At 41.9% G+C, this 19722-nt stretch overlaps 1 protein-coding gene and 1 long non-coding RNA gene across 2 annotated transcripts in view; one reads left to right on the top strand and one right to left on the bottom strand.

Moving 5' to 3' along the window:
• LOC138959267 (polycystin-1-like protein 2) overlaps positions 1–7185 on the top strand; it is a 52678-nt gene extending 45493 nt beyond the window's left edge. The window contains exons 32-33 of the mRNA XM_070330671.1: positions 2344–2495; positions 4510–7185. Of these exons, the coding sequence (XP_070186772.1) occupies positions 2344–2495; positions 4510–4608 (251 nt within the window). The 3' untranslated portion in view covers positions 4609–7185. The remainder of the gene's footprint in view (positions 1–2343; positions 2496–4509) is intronic.
• The window catches only part of LOC138959269 (uncharacterized), a 156751-nt gene that overhangs the window by 15330 nt on the left and 121699 nt on the right, over positions 1–19722 (bottom strand). The gene's annotated exons all lie outside the window — the stretch shown is intronic.

The raw sequence follows: 19722 nt of genomic DNA, 5'->3' as shown, positions 1-19722 counted from the left end.
ACTGTGTGGTCAGGTCGTGCACAGTAAAGATCTACTTTTGTGTGGGGTGTCTCAAGTGTGTCGTGCTTTCGTCACACGCATTTTAATTTCTGTTGGTAAATTCCAGTGTAGCGTTAATCTGAACAGTGATGATCTTTCAGAGAGACCTCATTTGAACTCGGAGAAAGGCTCTTCATTATTTGCGATTCGAAACCTCCAGTCGAGCTTCGACGGATTGACTATGCGGAGTGACTCCCCTTGAATTGACTCAAAGCGGGACTCGACGGTTCGCACATTTTCAAAACAAATGTGGCATATTTCTCGTGTTCTATCTTCACTCATCGGGGAGTCTGATACTAAATATGAACGGTAAGAATGCTCTGAACCCTACACGTATTATATCCCCATCGTTTTTTCGTTCACATTTGCCCAACATGTTAATTTGCTGAGCGGGGTTAATGTCGTCTGCTAGGCTACCTGCCAACCTGGGCAATGGAACGACTGCAGTCTGCACTGAGTCTGTACGCATAAGGCAGGCTGCTAATAAATCTTATATATGGTAAGAACGTTCTGAACCTTACACGTTTTCGATTACGATTGTTCTTGCTTTGAAATAATAATTCTGAAACCATTCATTTACTGAACTGATGTAGTCGTATTTCTGTGTTGTCTGCTACAGAATCGATCGAGTCAGTCTTCCAAACTGGTCTTGCTGGTACGTTATCGGAATAACACTTGTGTTTTCTGTTAGCCGCTGGGAATTGTATACTAACTCATCATTTGGTAATGTGGATGATAAGCTACATGCCACTAACACGGCATATGAGAAGAATCTATGCAATTCGGCGAAAATTAGATGAAACACAGCGGCTTCTATTTTTTTTAGATCACTGGCACTGGCACAGGCACATGCAATCTGTCAGAAAAAAACCCACTTCTGCTTTAATTGAGAAGCAGGGAATTTATGGTCATTTGGTATTGTGGAGAATATAAGCTACATGTCATTAATTAATTCTGAGGATGAGAGCACAGTCTTGCTTAGGCAAAGGGCGCAAGAATACGCTCTGTGGAAAAGTTAGCGCACTCCAAGAGTGCGCTAACAGTTTTAGCGCATCGCCATTAGCCAATCAACTGGTTCACATCAGTCATGTGACACCAGTACTTACTGACAATTATTATTATTATTATTATTATTTAAGTTATTGAGACATCACAGTGCGCTAAGAGATTTATAAAGCAAATCCAGAAAATGAATTATTGAACGAAGCGCCAATAATTATTTTTAAGATTTGCTCTGTAAATCTCTTAGCGCACTGTGATTTTTTCAATAACGATATTGTCAGTAACGACAATAGATGAAAACGTTTGACAAGGCACATTTTTCTGCTTGCGTTTGGATAAATTGTGGACAGGTCGAGTTAGATCTACTTTTGTGTGTGTAAATGTCGGGGGTATTGACGGTTTAATCGTCGACCATGCATTCTACGATTTGATTAGCACCGTTTTATTTATAAGCAACTTACAGTATGAGTTACAGTTATGCTAAATGTACCCGAAAGCATACAGTTTCGCTTTAATATTCAGGTAATTATTGGTAGAAAAACATGTATCAGAATATTCTATGCTCCCAAACAATGAACAACCCCCAAGCAACATAGTGACGTCCCCTGATTTCACAGTGATACGTTGGTTCCCTCATTCGCAAAAAATAAAGTTGGCATGTTATTTCTCGCAATGTATCTGCATTCATCTGGGAGGTTGGTGCTATGATTACATGGTAAAGCGTCATGTACGTATAAGACAGTCAATCGACTTCCAAAATAGCATGGTCTAGCTCGAAATCTGTCCAAAAAAACCACTTCTGCTTTTAGCCGCGGAAATGTTAGGGTCAAGCATCATTGTTTGGTAATGTGGAGACGATAAGCTACATGCCACTAATAGCACAGCCTCGCTGTGGCAAAGGGCGTAAGAATACGCTCTCTGGAAGAGTTGGCGCACTCCAAGAGTGCCCTAACTGTTTTTAGCGCATTGCCATTAGCCAATCAACTGTTTCACATCAGTCATGTGACACCAGTACAGTACTTTCTGACAATTGTTATTATTATATCATTTCGTCATACAATCATTCATTCGCTCGGCTTCCTGGCGAGTGGGCAAAAACTGATTCCATCAATATAAGTTTTGTGTGGCTATTTGTTTGTCTGTTCACTTAAAAGACCGTTGGGTCGATATATTTGTGATTGTAACGTAATTTTGTCAATAACAACGTTCCAACAACTTACCTTTCTTGTTTTTTGATTATTATTTTATGATCTTAGCTAATTAATGTAATTCTGATCCCATCCAATTTTCTCGTCACTACAGCCCCCGAGACCCAAGCTCCAACGGCCAAACTGATGCCCGGGTACAGCAAAGCGTCCTTCCTGCAGCCGCCGCCTGACCACCACGATGACAACCGGACACAGCCACACCGTGTGCTGGCCACCCTGGCTGACCACTTCAACAAGTTCTACAAGGTCAGTTGGCGGTCACTCACAAGGCTGGACCTAGTGTATAAGAGGGAGGGACCCCCTAACTGGGGGGGGGGGGGGGGTAGCTCAGGTGGTAAAGCACATGACTTGTGATCCTAGGGTCACGGGTTCGATTCCAGGCCAGAACAGACACGGGTCAACTTTATGTGCAGATTCAGAGACGGTATCCATGTTCCATCCCCGTGTCATCAATGTGGCACGTAAAGGACCTCGGTCATTCTGCTATAAGTGCTGGTGACTGATTTCAGCTAGTTGTCTTCTGTGTTTCTGTAAGTGTAAATGTAACGTCCTTTCAGCTTACATGATCTTCTTTTCCGCCACAGATCGATTCAGGCGTTTACACGAGGATATGACATCTTTCAACGTAAATACATGCCAAAAATCGACAGCCTGTCTGCTTTACACGGAGAGGTTGTTGTTGTTGTTGATCTTGTTGGGTTTAGTAGGGTTTTTGAGTCACTTGAGAAAAAGTGACTCTATGTAATCGGTCAGTGTTAGTCTGTCCGGCCGGCCGGCCGTCCGGCCGGCCGGCCGGCCGTCCGTAGACACCACCTTAACGTTGGACTTTTCTCGGAAACTATCAAAGCGATCGGGCTCATATTTTGTTTAGTCGTGACCTCCAATGACCTCTACAATTTAACGATGGTTTCGTTGACCTTTGACCTTTTTCAAGGTCACAGGTCAGCGTCAAAGGAAAAATTAGACATTTTATATCTTTTCTCGGAAACTATCAAAGCGATCGGGCTCATATTTTGTTTAGTCGTGACCTCCAATGACCTCTACACTTTAACGATGGTTTCGTTGACCTTTGACCTTTTTCAAGGTCACAGGTCAGCGTCAAAGGAAAAATTAGACATTTTATATCTTTGACAAAGTTCATCGGATGTGATTGAAACTTTGTAGGATTATTCTTCACATCAAAGTATTTACATCTGTAGCCTTTTACGAACGTTATCAGAAAAACAAGGGAGATAACTAGCCTTTTCTGTTCGGCAACACACAACTTAACGTTGGGCTTTTCTCGGAAACTATAAAAGTGACCGGGCTCAAATTTTATGTGAACGTGACTCATTGTGTTGTGAATAGCAATTTCTTCCTGTCCATCTGATGCCTCATATAATATTCAGAACTGCGAAAGTGACTCGATCGAGCGTTTGCTCTTCTTGTTTGTTTTTGTTTTCATTGGGTGTTCTTTTTTTTGGTCAAATAAATGTTGTAAATGACACCTGTCCATTTGCAAAATCAATTCAGCCTGAAATTCCCACCCTAAACAGCCGTCGCGATATAACCTTGAACGGTTGAAAACGACGTTAAACACCAAATAAAGAAAGAAAGACCCTAAACAGAATGAGGGCAAGCTGGGGTTTTTTTTTTGAGTATGTACGTGTCCAAGTGAATGGATACTCTCATCCCCATGTAAAAACCTGGCCAGACCAGAGTCGAATCGTTCACATGGGAACGACTGCATCTTTACTTTAACCTTTGGCTTTTTGGTTATCAAAAATCCAAAAGCAGATTGACTGCTAACGTTACAAAATCAAAGTTTATAACAAAAATTTAAAAAATAAAATAAAAGATGGTAAGGTCCTGGAACGTTTTCATTTTTCATTTTGCTAAAACTAAGAATGTCCAGTACCTTGGTTTAAACACAGTTTTATTCAAAATACATGACATGAAACAATTGACAAAAATGCAGCTAGGACACGAACTCAAGCAGATGCTTATTTGACGTGACCATAACAATGCAAAGTTACACAAGTTTTCATGATGGTGGACAACACAATTATTAACCAGAAGAACAAAATGTAGGAGGGGGGTATGGGGAACTTAATCAAAACAGGAGGATTTACAGAGAGAAAAAATAAAATAAAATTAATCAAATAAAAAAATAAAAGAAAAAAATAAGGTGAGACTATGAATGAAGCGCGTGGTCCAGTACCTTACCATTCTTGTATTTTGCTTTTTGTTTGTTTTATCATTTATCAAGTTTCACTTTCAGACGGAGGAGGAGCAGAAAAGGACGAGACGCAGGAGGAAGGGAGGCTTCACTTACTTGGACAACCAGCAGGGGATGGGAAGCGGAAACACTCTGGTGTGACGTCACTGACCTATGACCTACTTCACGATGATCTTAAACGAAAGAGACTGAGCGCTATTCTAAGATCTGAGATACAAAGGGAAATAAGCGGTCTATATACATACGACATAACCGTGCAATAGAGGAAATGAGAGTTATGCGGAATCAGTCACCTGTCACCTGAGAGAAAAGCAAGCATTGAAATGAACTAGCGTCTTTTATCCTCATTTAAAGTGAAATGATGAAATGATGAAAGTTGCGTGTTAATTTCAGTGCTTGTTATTTCCCAGGTGCCAGGAGACTGGTTCCGCATTACTCTTACTGACTCTTGTTGCACATTGCGCATGTATTTAGAGGACTTCCTTCATTTTGTTTCTCAGATGTACTTCATGATAAGCACGTGCCGCTTGTTTTAGAACTGTGTTTTGACGCCTCTCTTCAATGTCATTTGAAATATCAGAAAGAAGACAGTTGTATGATCTCTTTGGACATTTTCTAAAACAAAAACACACGTTCCGCATTACTCTTACTGACTCTTGTTGCACATTGCGCATGTATTTAGAGGACTTCCTTCATTTTGTTTCTCAGATGTACTTCATGATAAGCACGTGCCGCTTGTTTTAGAACTGTGTTTTGACGCCTCTCTTCAATGTCATTTGAAATATCAGGAAGAAGACAGTTGTATGATCTCTTTGGACATTTTCTAAAACAAAAACACACGTTTTTTTTGCATAATCGGAGTATTGTAAATGTCTATTAAGAGTAAGGAATTACATAAAATATTAAAACCATCCTATATAATCAAAAGTATTCGATACCTTATTCAAAACCAAAATATACTGAAACTATACTTCTGTGCGCCTTAATTCGGCCCGAAAAGATAAGTATTTTCAATCCAAATGCATTATTGGTCATTTGACAATCAAATGGTATTAACATCTTCTTTTCTTATTATTTAAAACACATTGTTGGTATTCAAGTTTTAAAAAGATATATAGGCCCTATTGCAAACGTTGAAAAATTAAATATATTATTAGATATGCGAAAACATTATTCATGGAACATTATACTATAAACTGATTGTACTGGGATCTAATGTTGATGTAATCGATGGGTTAGTATAGCCAATGCTTAAATTAAAATGAATATAAATATGTGATTGTTTAGAATTAAAAGTTATGTGCGTTTCTTTGTGAACAATGTTGCTTTTCTATTTCACTTTTTTGTGCTCACCTATTGGCTTTTTAGCGCGTTTCCTATTAACTTATTCCGGGCATATTTTAAGAAGATACCTAATACGATCATGCCATTCGGTAAGCTGAACATTTACGTCACCTTAAGTACCATGCTTAGAATCAAAGTAATGAATGCACAGATAAAGATGCTGCGGCGTTGTTTGAGGCGCTGTTACTTTACATTTTCTTAGTTTAATTATGATTTTTACAACCTCTAAGTCAGAGGTGGCCCAAAATAACTTGGCTCTTCAAAATGTAAATGTAGGTCTATTTTCTTTTTATATTTTCCCCGTTTGTAACATTGTGGAAAGCGTTCCTTATCCCCGTAATTTTGTAAAGTTTCCGAGGATGGAGTCTACCCCTGAGAATAGGAAGTAAAATTAAATTTGGCCTTAATCCCAATTGAGGTGTCCCAAATTAAACAGGTATACAGGGCTATTAAAGAACTAATGAAACCAGGTATCTAAGCTGGAAAATCGAATTATTTGATCTTTTGAAATTTACTAATTTATTCAGTGGTGATTCTTGTGCAAAAGTCTGATACCACATAGTCAAATATCATGCATCAGCTTATACGCTTCCGTTTCTTTTTATCTTTCTCCTTAGCAATCCTTAAACTTAAATACAAACAATCTTTTAAAATGTCATGTCACATTCAATTACCTTTCTCAGGCGTAGACTAGAAACATATGCATGGCATAATAGAAAGGGGGTATAATGTAGTAAAAGCACCGTGCACAGTTCAAAATCTAGCATGTTAAGGGGTATTCATATTTTTACTGTTGTTAAAGAGAGAAAAATACCTAACCTTGGATAAGACAAAGTTTAAGAAAAATCTTCTCACTTTTACCCGTTTAATTTCATGTTTGTATATATGTTTCATGCTTACAATTAAATTTCAAAACTTGATACAAAGTCGCCGGGTTTTTTTCTTCAGTTTACCAGCAAAGTTTCCTCGATCATTCTCTGTAGGTAAGATCATTTGATTGTTGATTTATTTTCATGTCCACAATACAATCTTAAAGATTTCATCAGTGATGGTTTCTAAAAGTTCGATACTCAAGGTTTCAGTCGTTATCTTGAAAATTAGCACGATTAGCCCTATTTTATTGTTTTATTTATGGCGTCGGCATTCCTTAAATTTACAGAAAGTGTATCCCTTTTACAAGGGGTAGACGCCAGCTTTTTAATCCAGCGTTTACTCATCCATATGTTTCTCTCTTCTTTTCTTTCTATCTATTTTTGCTTTTTGTGATGGGGGAAGCGATGGGTTGGTAGGAATGTAAGCCGCTGTTGGTAATTTAATTGTTTTTCACTGTAATGTTTTGTAATGAACGCGCACAATAATAAAGGATTCCCTTGAGATCCTGAACTTTGTTTAAAAACACAATGTAACCCTATCCTGTCCTCTGCACAAACACACTCACATACACAAGGACGCACGCACGCACACATACACACACACAAATGCTCACACACAAACCCACACACACACACACACACACACACACACATGTACACTCACTCACGCACGAATGAACTCACACAAAGACAAAACACACGAATGAACGAACTCACACATTTGCACCTACGCAAACACACTTTTCCCCCTGTCTATCTTATCCACCCATTCCCATAATGTTCGTTTTCTGATGTGCAGTTGAACAATATCTGTGATAAACAGAAAAAAGGAAATACCTACAAAATGTTATCATCTTATCTGAGAAATTTAAAAAAAAAACACTGTGATAAAAGAGTTTTATCAGCAACATTCGGGTGTCTGTGTTTGAGTATTGCCTCACTAGTTTCAAGAGTTTTTTCATAGCCCTCCTTCTAACATGTCTGCCAGAAAATATTTGTATACAAAGCATTACCTGTATTGACAATTTACAGTGTCCTCGTAATGTATACATGAACGCACACACACACACACACACACACACACACACACACACACACACACACACACACACACACAGAAGCAATAATTTGATACCGCTGACAGACTGGTGGCTTCCGTGTATCTGCTTCTGTTGTAAAATGAAATTGACTTTTTAATGGTTATTCACAAAACTGCAAATCTCGTGGTCCAAAACAAACAGCTGCATCAAACGACTCAATTGGTAAATGGACTTTAAGAAAAATATATATCCCATTGTAAATGTAAATTTAAAGTCTTGTTATGTTCCAAATGACAAATTTGACAAACCGCCATGCTATGCCTGACAATGCTTGCTGCTTATCTAAGTTTCATTTAATTTGCTCAGATCCTGGCATTCAGATGCTCGCGTTTTCACATCGCATATCACTGTATAATTATTACGAAGTGTCCTAACACGGGACAAGCGTTGATGTCCCCATTGATTATTTTTAACTGTTTAATTATAAGACTGTTTTCTCATGAAAGTTGTGTCTCCACTTCAGGTAGCTTGAATTTAACATGTCCACATGCACTGGATTGAGAGTGGTGAATCGGAAAATGTATATCTACATCAGCAAACTTATTCGCAAATTCAAACACGACACTCAGTCTTCATCAAACTCATTTCTAAGAGCACATATTTCCTGTAGAGAGACTCATCCCTTTAAATTGCTTTCCTGTCGAAATGAAAGGGGACGTCACAGTTTAAGATCCGTAAAAGAGGATAAATTATGGGTGGCCAAAACACTGTTTTTGTGTGTGTGCGGAAACGGCAGGGGCTCTCGTCCCGAAAACACCTCGGCGTTACAGGGCGATTATTCACCCATCAACAAAGCTGACAGCCGGATTGAAAGCCGGTTTGTAGAAGAGGGGACGAGAGCGTTAAGAAAGTGTCACCGTGAGTTCCCCCCGAATGCCTTTACAACGGCGAATAGGAATCGTATTGGCGCGTACGAGAGGTCGCACCAAAGGCGAGGTTCCTGCGACATGCTTGCGAAGATTTGAGCTCTAATCTTTCGTTTTTACCGTGACCTCTCTATCACAGGTGAACGCTCAAAAGGAGATGTCCGCATACACATTTTTTTTACTCTAATCCTTCCTCTTGATTAGGCCTTTGCTGTGGTGTTTTTGTGTGTGTCTGTTATGCTCAGAGATTTTTGCCTTCTATATGTGTTACTGTCCTGAATCACCCAAGTTTGTTTTTAGAGCTCGAGCTGCGACTTCGGTTATAATATTGAGAAATACCTGGTCGTGACTTTTAAGATAACACTCACATAAAAGGAAAACAAGAGAACAAGAATGTATTCCGCCATGTAGCATTACAGCCATTGGTATTTGTCCTGGTGTGGAAACACGCATACATCCATACACTCTTTGCATAACAGGGCCGGACTAGGCTAAGAGGAGGGGGGGGGTTGCTAGAGGTGGTCCAGGGGGATATCCCCCCTGGCGGCAGGGGCGGATCAGTTCATTTTATGGGGGGGGTGTCAAAATTATATTGTGAAGATATGGGTGCGAAGCGCCGAGCCGACGGCGCGAAGCGCCTAGCTTGCTAGGGGGGTCCGGGGGCATGCTCCCCCGGAAAATTTTGAAAAAAAGGATGCAAAATGGTGCAATCTGGTGCATTCTGAGGATGATCATTACCAGTTTCAGGCAGCAGATTTTGTCACTGATTATAACCCCCAAAATTGAAACTCAATGTAAAATAAAGAAATGCATACCTCATTCAATATTTTTATATTTATAAGGTGGGTCCGGAAACCCTAGAAACCCCCCCTCCCCCCCTCGTCCGCCCCTGGGCGGGGTCAAGGGGCAGAGCCCCTTGTGGGGGTCAGCGGGCGAAGCCCCCTGAAGCTGATGGGTAGGTCATATTCTGAGATAAGAAAATGGTCGCTCCTTGCATGAAACGGCATAAAAAAAGCAATAATACAAAATGTTTTAAATAAGTAAGGTACATGTTCAGGCTAGGGGGGGGGTTGCGCAACCCCCATAACCCCCCCCGGTAGTCCGGCCCTGCATAAAGCCAAGGCTAACAACAACAACAACAACAACAACAAGAGTGTAATGTCAGAGTATGGAAAATACATTTATTAGTGTATTAAATGCCTTGACATGTGTTTATGTGCGCATGAGCATGGTCCCACTTGGACATAAATATATTTGTTAGCACCTGCTCGCGAAAGAGCGTTAGTTTGTTCGTTTCGTGTGTGTGTGTGTGTGTGTGAGCGCGTGCGTGCGAGAGTGTGAAAGTGTCTGTGTGTGTGTGTGTGCGTGCGAGTGTGCGCACGCTCGTGTGCTTGCCGTGTATGTGCGTGCGTGCTTTCCTGCGTGTGTGTGTGAGTACTAGGTGCGTGCATACCTGCCTGCCTGCCTGCCTGCTTCTGTCTGTATGTCTGTCTGCGACTGCCTCAGTCTGTCTGTCAGTCTATCCCCGCATGCGCCTGTGTCAGCATGTGAGCGGCGTCCACACACGCGTGCGTGTAATCTGTCACCCTGCCGCTCTGTCAGTCAATCCGCTTGAACGCTGTTTGTGTGTGCGCTCATCCCTCGATAAATCGCAGACACATTAACCCAGGGTTCGTACAGGTCATGGAAAACCTGGAAAGTCATGGAATTTGATTTTTAATTTTCCAGGCCTGGAAAGTCATGGAATTTCAATTCAAGTCATGGAAAGTCATGGAATTTAACAAAAATAAGAAAGAAAAAAAATTAACCTTTACCACGCCAGCGGCGATTTTCGTTGCCCAGCCATTCCCCGATTTGCGTCGCCAGCACAAGGCTTGTTCGTATGACCAACTTCTCGTTCGTATTTGCATACGAGAATAACGGTATTTTTAACGGCACTTGAGCCAAAGCGAGGCTCACTTCCTTCCGTTATCTCGTCGTGTCGTCTGCGCTGCATTTGAGTCTGTTTCGTCGAAGTTTTCTGCTTTTGTTTTTGCATCGATAAAGTACTTTAGCGCTTCGACAAGCAAGATGGAGGATGATGAGTTTGAAACTTTCTTTCGAGTTGTTTCTTGACAACAAAAAGTATGCGGAATTGGAACGAAGTACCGAGGAAGATCTTCGCAATGAACTGTGTATCGCGGTGAAAAAAAATGACAGTTCGTCAAGTCACAGTGACGGTTACGAAACGGAATTTACGAAAGTGCAGATGGATACAAACAGTGGCTGGTCCAGTTTAGTGAAATGACAGGACCAGCAAACATTACCGATAATCTGACTGCGTTGCAAATGCTTGACTTGCTTGTCGAAGAGACACTGCGTAGAAACTGACTCAAATTCAGTGCAAAGCAAGCCAGTGTCAAAACTGGCAGTGACAAGACGTAAAAAGTTTGCGTGTTCGGAAATGGCGACCTGTGGATCTAGTCATGGAAAATGTTATTGAGGCTCATGGAAAGTCATGGAAAAGTCATGGAATTTTGTTTCTAAAAACCAGTGGGGACCCTGTTAACCGACCACAAGCCACCGCTACCGACGACGGCATGGGTAATTTTAATTGGACTTACACCCCACAATCTTAAGACCTCCCAGAACATTCCTCTTGCCATATTTCTCCCGCGCGACATTGTCCAACCGTGATTGTACGGGTGGTGATTAGGCCGGGGGAGGGGGATACACCCCGGGAGACAGTTGAGAACAAGCCCACACAGCGGGTACACGCCCCTCGTTCTATTCCCTGAAAGACGGGGGGGGGGGGGATTATACATGGGGGTCTGAACGACAACACGATGTTCCTCCAACCATCTCCTCCCACTTTCGCAGTTAAAGGGATGTTCCTCACTAATAAACTGTTGGAAGTAATGGTACGACACACGAGGAAAACCTTGGTGTTTGCAATACAATACTTGGTTTTAGACAACAAACTTGGTTTTAGACTACATTGGGGTCTGAACGACAAAACGATGTTCTTCAAACGATCTCTACTCCCACCGTTCGCAGTTAAAGGGATGTTCTTCACTAATAACCTTTTCGGAGTAATGGTGCGAACGACACACCATGGAAACCTTGGAATTTGCAATACTTGGTTTTAGACAACAAACTTAGACTACATTGGGGTCTGAACGACAAAACGATGTTCATCCAACGCTCTCCTCCCACTGTCGCAGTTAAAGGGATGTTCCTCACTAGTAAACTGTTGGGAGTAATGACGAGGGAATCCTTAGTGTTTGCAATATTGGGATTTAAACTGCATACTTGGTGTTAGATTATAATTTATATGGGGGTCTGGACGACAAAACGATGTTCCTCGAACGCTCTCCTCCCACTGTCGCAGTTAAAGGGATTTTCGTCAGTAATAAACTGTTGAGAGTAATAGTAATGAGGCACAACAGGATAACCTTGGTGTTTGCAATACTTGGTTTTAGACTTCATGCTTGGTTTAAGATACATGGGGTCTCAACGACAAAACGATGTTCCTCCAATGCTTTCGCAGTTAAAGGGATGCTCTTCACTAATGAACTGTTCGGAGTAATGGTACGACACAACAGGAAACCCTTGTAGTTTGCAATAGTTAGTTTTAGATTATACATGGGGGTCTGTAAAACAAAACGATGTTCCACAAACAATCTCTACTCAAACGTTTCGCAGTAAAAGGGATTTTCTTCACTAATAAACTGTTGGTGCGTAATGGTAATTAGGCACAACAGGAAAACCTTGGTGTTTGCAATACTTGACTTTTAGTCTTCAGTCGAAGGCCAGAGCATCTGAGCATGAGATTGACGGGCTCATTGTAATATTCGTTATTCTTTCTGGTCTTTCAAACCAAGATATTGCAAATTCAGGACTTTGTTACAACGAACAAGAAATAAAGAGAATTTCCTCAGGGCTGGAAGTAACTTATTAACTTGTGACAAAGAAACAAGACAGTGACTGTTTTGATTCTTGGGAATTTAAGGCAAAGAAAGTCTTGAGGGACATACTTCGAACCAAAAATCAAGCATGAGCACACTATTATACATATATTATGTAAGTTGTGGAAAGGCTCTACATTGGTTTATCCTACATACGTGAGAGAGACACTCGTGAGATAATACTCGTTCAAATCACACGTGTGTATGTCATGTATCAATCATCAATATGAGGCTTATATCGCGCGTATTCCGTGGGTACAGTTCTAAGTGCAGGGATTTTTTATTTTTTTTTTTTAAATTTTAATTTTATGCAATTTATATCGCGCACATATTCAAGGCGCAGGGATTTATTTATGCCGTGTGAGATGGAATTTTTTTACACAATACATCACGCATTCACATCGGCCAGCAGATCGCAGCCATTTCGGCGCATATCCTACTTTTCACGGTCTATTATTCCAAGTCACACGGGTATTTTGGTGGACATTTTTATCTATGCCTATACAATTTTGCCAGGAAAGACCCTTTTGTCAATCGTGGGATCTTTAACGTGCACACCCCAATGTAGTGTACACGAAGGGACCTCGGTTTTTCGTCTCATCCGAAAGACTAGCACTTGAACCCATCACCTAGGTTAGGAAAGGGGGGAGAAAATTGCTAACGCCCTGACCCAGGGTCGAACTCGCAACCTCTCGCTTCCGAGCGCAAGTACAGTGCGTTACCACTCGGCCACCCAGTCCTCGTAAATGAGGTCATGTCAAGCAAATCTGGTAGGGACCTGTTTTTTCGACTGCTTATGATGCCAAAATCACCGAGACAAACGTCATTATAGAAAAAACATTGCGCTCGCTAATCACCCTCGATGAATTTTTAGAACTAACACGTCACGCCACACTTTCAGAGTGACGTTTCTTTACTTTGACGTAATAGATTGCACAAGGCTTTAGAAGAGATCGAGGTTCCTAAACAAGCGTCTTCAAGTTAGCTGCCTCGACTGCAGGACAATTTCAGTAAAATACACGTAAGTACAGTATGTAGGATAAACAGAATACTACATGGCTTGCTGTGTCGTACCAGATTTACACTCGTTGCTTTTTCAAATAGTGAACAGCTCGCTTTCTCTCTCAGTTCAATATTTAGAAAAACAACTCGTGTAAATCTGGTACGTGGACACAGCAAGCCATGTAGTATTCTCTATATAAGCACCGACTGTGACATGTTTTGTTTACACACACACACACACGCACACACAAATACGAACGCACGCACGCACTCACATACACGTACATACACACACACGCACACACACACACACACACACACACACACACACAATAAACCACAACACTTCTTCCCCTCTGTGTGAAATAAAATATCAGTTACAACCGTCCCTATCATTTGTTAAATCGGAAATTAAGTGGGAGGGGAGACGACTGGTGATGGGGGAAGAGGAGGGGGAGAGGGTAGAGCAACTATACGGGGAATGAGGGCAAAGAGGAGCTCAAAATACAAGCAATTGTGGGAGGTGTTGGGGGGGGGATGGGGGGTGGGGGGGGTTAAAGACGTAGGAGCCCAGGGGACATGGAGAGGAAACTCACAATAAAGGGAGGAGGTCGGGTGGTTTGGGAAGCTTCGGGCGTGGGAGGGGGGGGGGGGGAACTTTCAATGCAAACGTTTAAGCTGCGATTAACCGTGTCGAACATCAGGCAAGTCTCTGTCCCCGTGTTTCCACTTTGCCACACTGAGGGGAAAAAAGAAGTTTGGGGTATTCTTTGCTATTTGGTGAGAGACTCCTCTTTTTTTTCCCCAGCCCCTATTTCATTCAGAACCATCTTTCAAGCTTTTTCGCGCACTTCCCTAAAGCCTGCACCCCGTCTTTACATAAAGTATCAATAGGGACAGGAGGCGTGTGCTAGGAAATGAGCATGGAATGAGGATAAGAAGGAGAAGGAAGTTGGGCGAGGTTGGTGGTGCAGGGGGTGGGTGGAATTTAAATTCGCAAGCTAGGCCAAAAGTCTCAGCTCAATCATCAGTGGTTTCATTCCTCAAAACTGTAATGCCATCCAGCTCAGTAGGTGACACGATAATGTGGCATCGTGAATGAACGTTTACTGACATTGCTTCCACGAGAGAGTTCTGACTGACAGATCACATTTCTGATCCTTTATTTTGGTCGGTTTGAAAAAAAAACACGCACTACAATTCTAAAGACTTTCGGTTGAAATTAGCAACTTATTTAAGTTCAAAAGCTAAAGGAACTCGTCTCGGATCGTTGTGCGTCATCCATGGAGTGTTCGTGTGTGTGCCGTGCGTGTGTGTGTGTGTGTGTGTGTGTGTGTGTGTGTGTGTTTGATCGGATCTGGATATGAGCACGAACCTAGGATAAAGAAGGATGGGACTGAGGGAGGAGGTAGATAGGGGTGAAGGTGTTTGAGGACAACTAGCGCGCGTCTCGTCTCGCTTCATGAGCCCACACAGGTTGTCAACAACCACAACCACCATGCCTGGGTTAGGGTGTTCGGGAAGAGGGGAGGAGGGGTGATTGGGGAGGAGAGGGAAATAGAGAATCGTAGGAAGACGTCCGATTGCTGTGAGGCTTCATGTGTCCCCTGGCACCTTTGAATACGGCACACATGAAGGGATCAATATTTGGACAGAATGATATAGACAGTGTCACAAAATGAACGGTGTGTCACAAAACGGCGTTAAGAGTAAGCCAAGCAATAATGGAAATGTGTTTATTGTGCAAATAAGACAAGCCAATGACGAGAAGCATACAGCTATGGCCGGACTTGCTGAGGTGCATCGGACTAAGGTCACGTGTCCCTTAATACCCTTAGCGGATTATGACTTTATTCAGTTATTCTGCAGAAAAGACAAATGCTGGAGAAAAACCGTTCTTTTCTGCAGCATTTCTGCATAATGTCATTTTTCGCCGAAGCAGCGTTTTTTCTACAGCAAAACATTTTACTGCAGTAAAATTGAAATCAAGAATGCTGCAGTAAAACGGTGCTGTTGTTTTACTGCAGAAAACCTGTTTACATTTTTTCTGCAGCATTTTTTAGTAAAATGTTTTGCTCCAGAAAAACCCGTTGCTTCGGCGAAAGATGACATTATGCAGAAATGCTGCAGAAAAGACAGTGTTTCTCCAGCATTTCTGTTTTTCTGCAGAATAACTGAATAATGCCAAAATGCTGAAGAAAAAGTGTAAACAGTTTTTCTCCAGTAAAACAACATCACCGTTTTACTGCAGCATTCTTGATTTCAATTTTACTGCAGTAAAACTGTTTTACTGCAGAAAAAAAACGTTGCTCTCGCGAAAGATGACATTATGCAGAAATGCTGCAGAAACAAACAGTTTTTCTCCAGCATTTCTGTTTTTCTGCAGAATAACTGAATAAAGTCATAATCCGCTAAGGATACCTTAAAGGTCCACTTCTCGTCTCGTCAAACCTACATCACCATTTTTGGGGGGGTTATAATTATAAACTTGTTCTTCTTTAAAAGACTGCAAAGTTGATTCTGGTTCTAATTCATGTGTGATTTTCGTGTACTGTCACGAACAAACTAGCAGCGCCAGTCAGATTTTTTTTCGACGGCTCGAGTTGTCCCCGCAAGTTGCGAGTCAAAGCGGCGAGGTCAGACACCTGTGAGCCATATACACCATAGCCACCCCGCGGATATTTCTAGCTGTTATTGAGCCCCTTTCTCCCACCCATTCAAATACCTGGACGCTATTTACAGTGGCAGAGGACTGCGGATATATGGGTGACAGAAACACATGATATATTACTTTCTGGCTTCGCCTAGCTCGCCCAGCTCGAAACTCGACACGGACGGTGGCAGGGTAAAGAGGAGGGGTGGCCTGGGTCACAATAGACACGGAGACTAATTATCGAACGCTTAGCTAGCGTGGTAGCCCCTAGCCTAGCCGTTGTCCGGTGAAAACTGTGGCGGGTGTTTAGTGGGCGTTTTGTTTGGTGAGCATTGCTGCGTGTACAATATGGTACTCTTTATTTAACACCTCCAAAATCTTTGAAAATCATGACTTAAAACGTCGGGACTCTTAAAATTGGGGTCCATTTACTGACTTTATAAACAGAACATCATGAAAAAGCAACGCTTTGAAAGGGGGAAGTCTGATATCAGGGGGTCTCGAAGGTACATTCCTGTCCGTGCAATGAGAGTATCGCAGATCTGGCCAGGCGTTTTACTTGGGAAATGACACGTGGTCAAATACCAAAACTGAACAGCCTGTGTGCCATCTATGAGTAAAAAAAGTAAATTTTAAGGGGCTTATTGTCCGTCAGGTCTTAATTGCCTATATTGGACATGAATTGGTTTATACGATTCGAGTTTTTACGCCCTCACGGCTTTTGATGTATGCGTGTTTAGGTGGTATCAGCCATCTGCACTTATGGTAGAATGACCGAGATCTTTAACGTGCCATTGTGGTGACACGGGGGTGGGAGATGGATACCGTCTCTGGGTCTGCACATAAAGTTGACCCGTGTCCGTCCCGGCCCGGATTCGAACCAGCGACCTTTCGATCACAAGTCCAGTGCCCTGAGCTACCCGGGCCCCCCCATCTATGAGCAGTAGGTATCTCTTTTATATAATAATTTCGTAACAGCCACTATACTGTTTTTTTAAGAGATTAATGTACTAGAAATGTCAACTCACCGCAGCAAGCAGTCAGGGTGTTGAGTTTTGGTATGTAACTAAGTGACCAAGATCTGATATTGTGAGCCAAACTTTTCATGAGAAGGAGTTTGCCTTTAGAAAGTGGGACTTCCCATGTACTTCGTACCTCTAGTCCTTGCCCAGTGGCCAGTTTGGTGTGTGTGGGGGTGTTGATAGAGTGGGCACTGTTGCGGTTATTGTACTGTCCTCTGAGCACATCCTCCAAGCGAGACCCAAACGTATTACCGTGCCAAATCTCAAAGATCCAGGCCCGCAACACTTGAGTAAAGTGGAGAAAAAAAAGCTGTAGCCTTATCAAGACTAAATAGAAAGATGTATACCTGTTTACAAACGGTTCATGTGAGTATGGTGCTGGAGGGCGGGGTTCGGAGGTGGGAGCTTCATGCTTTGAATGTAGTAATATCTCCTTTACACCGATTTTAATCTGTATTGGAACGCACAATGTCTTGTTTCCGAGTTCCTAAACTAGTGCCCATAGATTTGAGTTCAAACGTATAGATCATAGGACGGCTCAGGATTGGCAAACCGCGGCTCACAGCCTTTTGGCGAGGAAAAGTCGACAGGTTATCTCCCGTGTCAACACTGAGCGGTAGTCTGCCCCTGATTTGTGGCGCGATTTTAGTGGGATCAAAACCGAACCATGCTGTGACTTACCCATCGGCCGTCGTATCCCCCTCCATCCCCACGCGCACAATCTCCCCTGACTTCTTTCAACCATTGTCTTCTCTTTTTACATTTAGTCAAGTTTTGACTAAATGCTTTAACGTAGACCTGTAGACTGGGAATCGAGACAAGGACGGTGTTGTATGAGCGTGTGTGTGTGTGTGAGAACGGGAGAGAAAGAGATTGAGAGAGAGAGAGAGAGAGAGAGAGAGAGAGAGAGAGAGAGAGAGAGTTGAAAGATCACACATACCAAAAGCAGAGAGAGGGAGAGGGGGGTGGAGACAGAGATGGAGAGAAATAAAGAGAGCATATTCGTCGTCCTCTCGCTCTCTCTCTTTCTCTCTCTCTCTCTCTCTCTCTCTCTCTCTCTCTCTCTCTCTCTCTCACTCTTTCTCTCTCCCGTTCTCTCTCACACACTCGCTGTCACTGTCTGTCTGTCTGTCTGTCTGTCTGTCTGTCTGTCTGTCTCTCTCTCTCTCTCTCTCTCTCTCTCTCTCTCTCTGGCTTTCTCTCTTTCTATCTCTGGCATTCTCTCCATATATATATCTCTCTCTCTATCTTTGGCTTTCTCTCTCTCTCTCTATCTTTGGCTTTCTCTCTCTCTCTCTCTCTCTCTCTCTCTCTCTCTCTCTCTCTCTCTCTCATTAACTTGGTATGAATTTTCCCTTTTTTTTGGTCTCTTTCCTTTGTTATGATTAGTTATTTTACAGCTCCCCCCCCCCTCCTCCCCTTTTTTTCCTAGCTTTCTTTCTATGTCCGTTTTACATTTAGTCAAGTTTTTTCATTATTGTGTTTCTGTCCTTCTTCAATGTAACAACGCCTTATCTTCTCAACGGGGTATCGAGCGACGTTCGAGTTTGGGTTTTCACCGACCGCTCGGAATGTCCTTCTTAAACTGCTCATGATGTGAGTTTTCAAAACGGGATTATATCGCACACAAAAAGTAATAAGCGTTGTTTATATGCCTTGAAGTAGGCTCAAACACGACTGGAGACGTAAATTATAAGATTGTCTTTGTCTAATGCCTTTAATCTTCATCTTCGGTAAGTATGTGCGAATACATGCTGGCCCGATGACCTAGTTTGAGGTGGACAAATTTCGAAGAGCCTAAAATATAAATGAAATAGCAGGGGCAAAAGCTGTTGTAGTGCGAGTTAGAATTTATGCAAACAATACCAAACAAGCGATTTTTTTTTCTTTCGAAGGTATATTTCTTCTCACAATTTTTTTTTTTTTTAAGTATCGAAGAGTACACTTCAAAGAAAAAAGGTAGAAAATAAACGCAAAGAAAAAAAAAAAAGAACAAGAAACTCTGCGAGTGAAAATAGTTTGCAGCCTTAGACAAACAAAAATCACACAAGCGAAAAAGTTCAGAATGTATTTTGTTGTCTTTCATTGTATGTTATACGATACAAACGCAGAAATAACGAGACAAGGCAGAAAAGTCCAATAAACCTAAATCACAGAAACTAATTAAACATAAAATCTGACATAAAGTCCGCCTTCACTGGATTTTGTTTCGATGTTTTGTTTGCGTTGGACAAACATACAACCTTAATCTGTCTTTAGCGAGTTTGCAACCTCAGAAAAACCGTGACTACTGCTAATGCTATTTCCGGCTCTAATTATAATAGAATTTGCACACAAAACACAAGATTCAAAATTGAGAGTTCTAAAAACAATAGTGTACACTTGTCAAGGCACAGCACGATTGTTGCGGTACTTTGGTTGTGGAGGAAATAATGGCGGGAGACGCCAG

This window comes from Littorina saxatilis, linkage group LG2 (genome assembly GCF_037325665.1).
Source record: "Littorina saxatilis isolate snail1 linkage group LG2, US_GU_Lsax_2.0, whole genome shotgun sequence".
NCBI lineage: Eukaryota > Metazoa > Mollusca > Gastropoda > Littorinimorpha > Littorinidae > Littorina > Littorina saxatilis.
The sequence above is the reverse complement of the archived record's forward strand: the minus strand, read 5'-3'. Positions and strand labels throughout refer to the sequence as shown.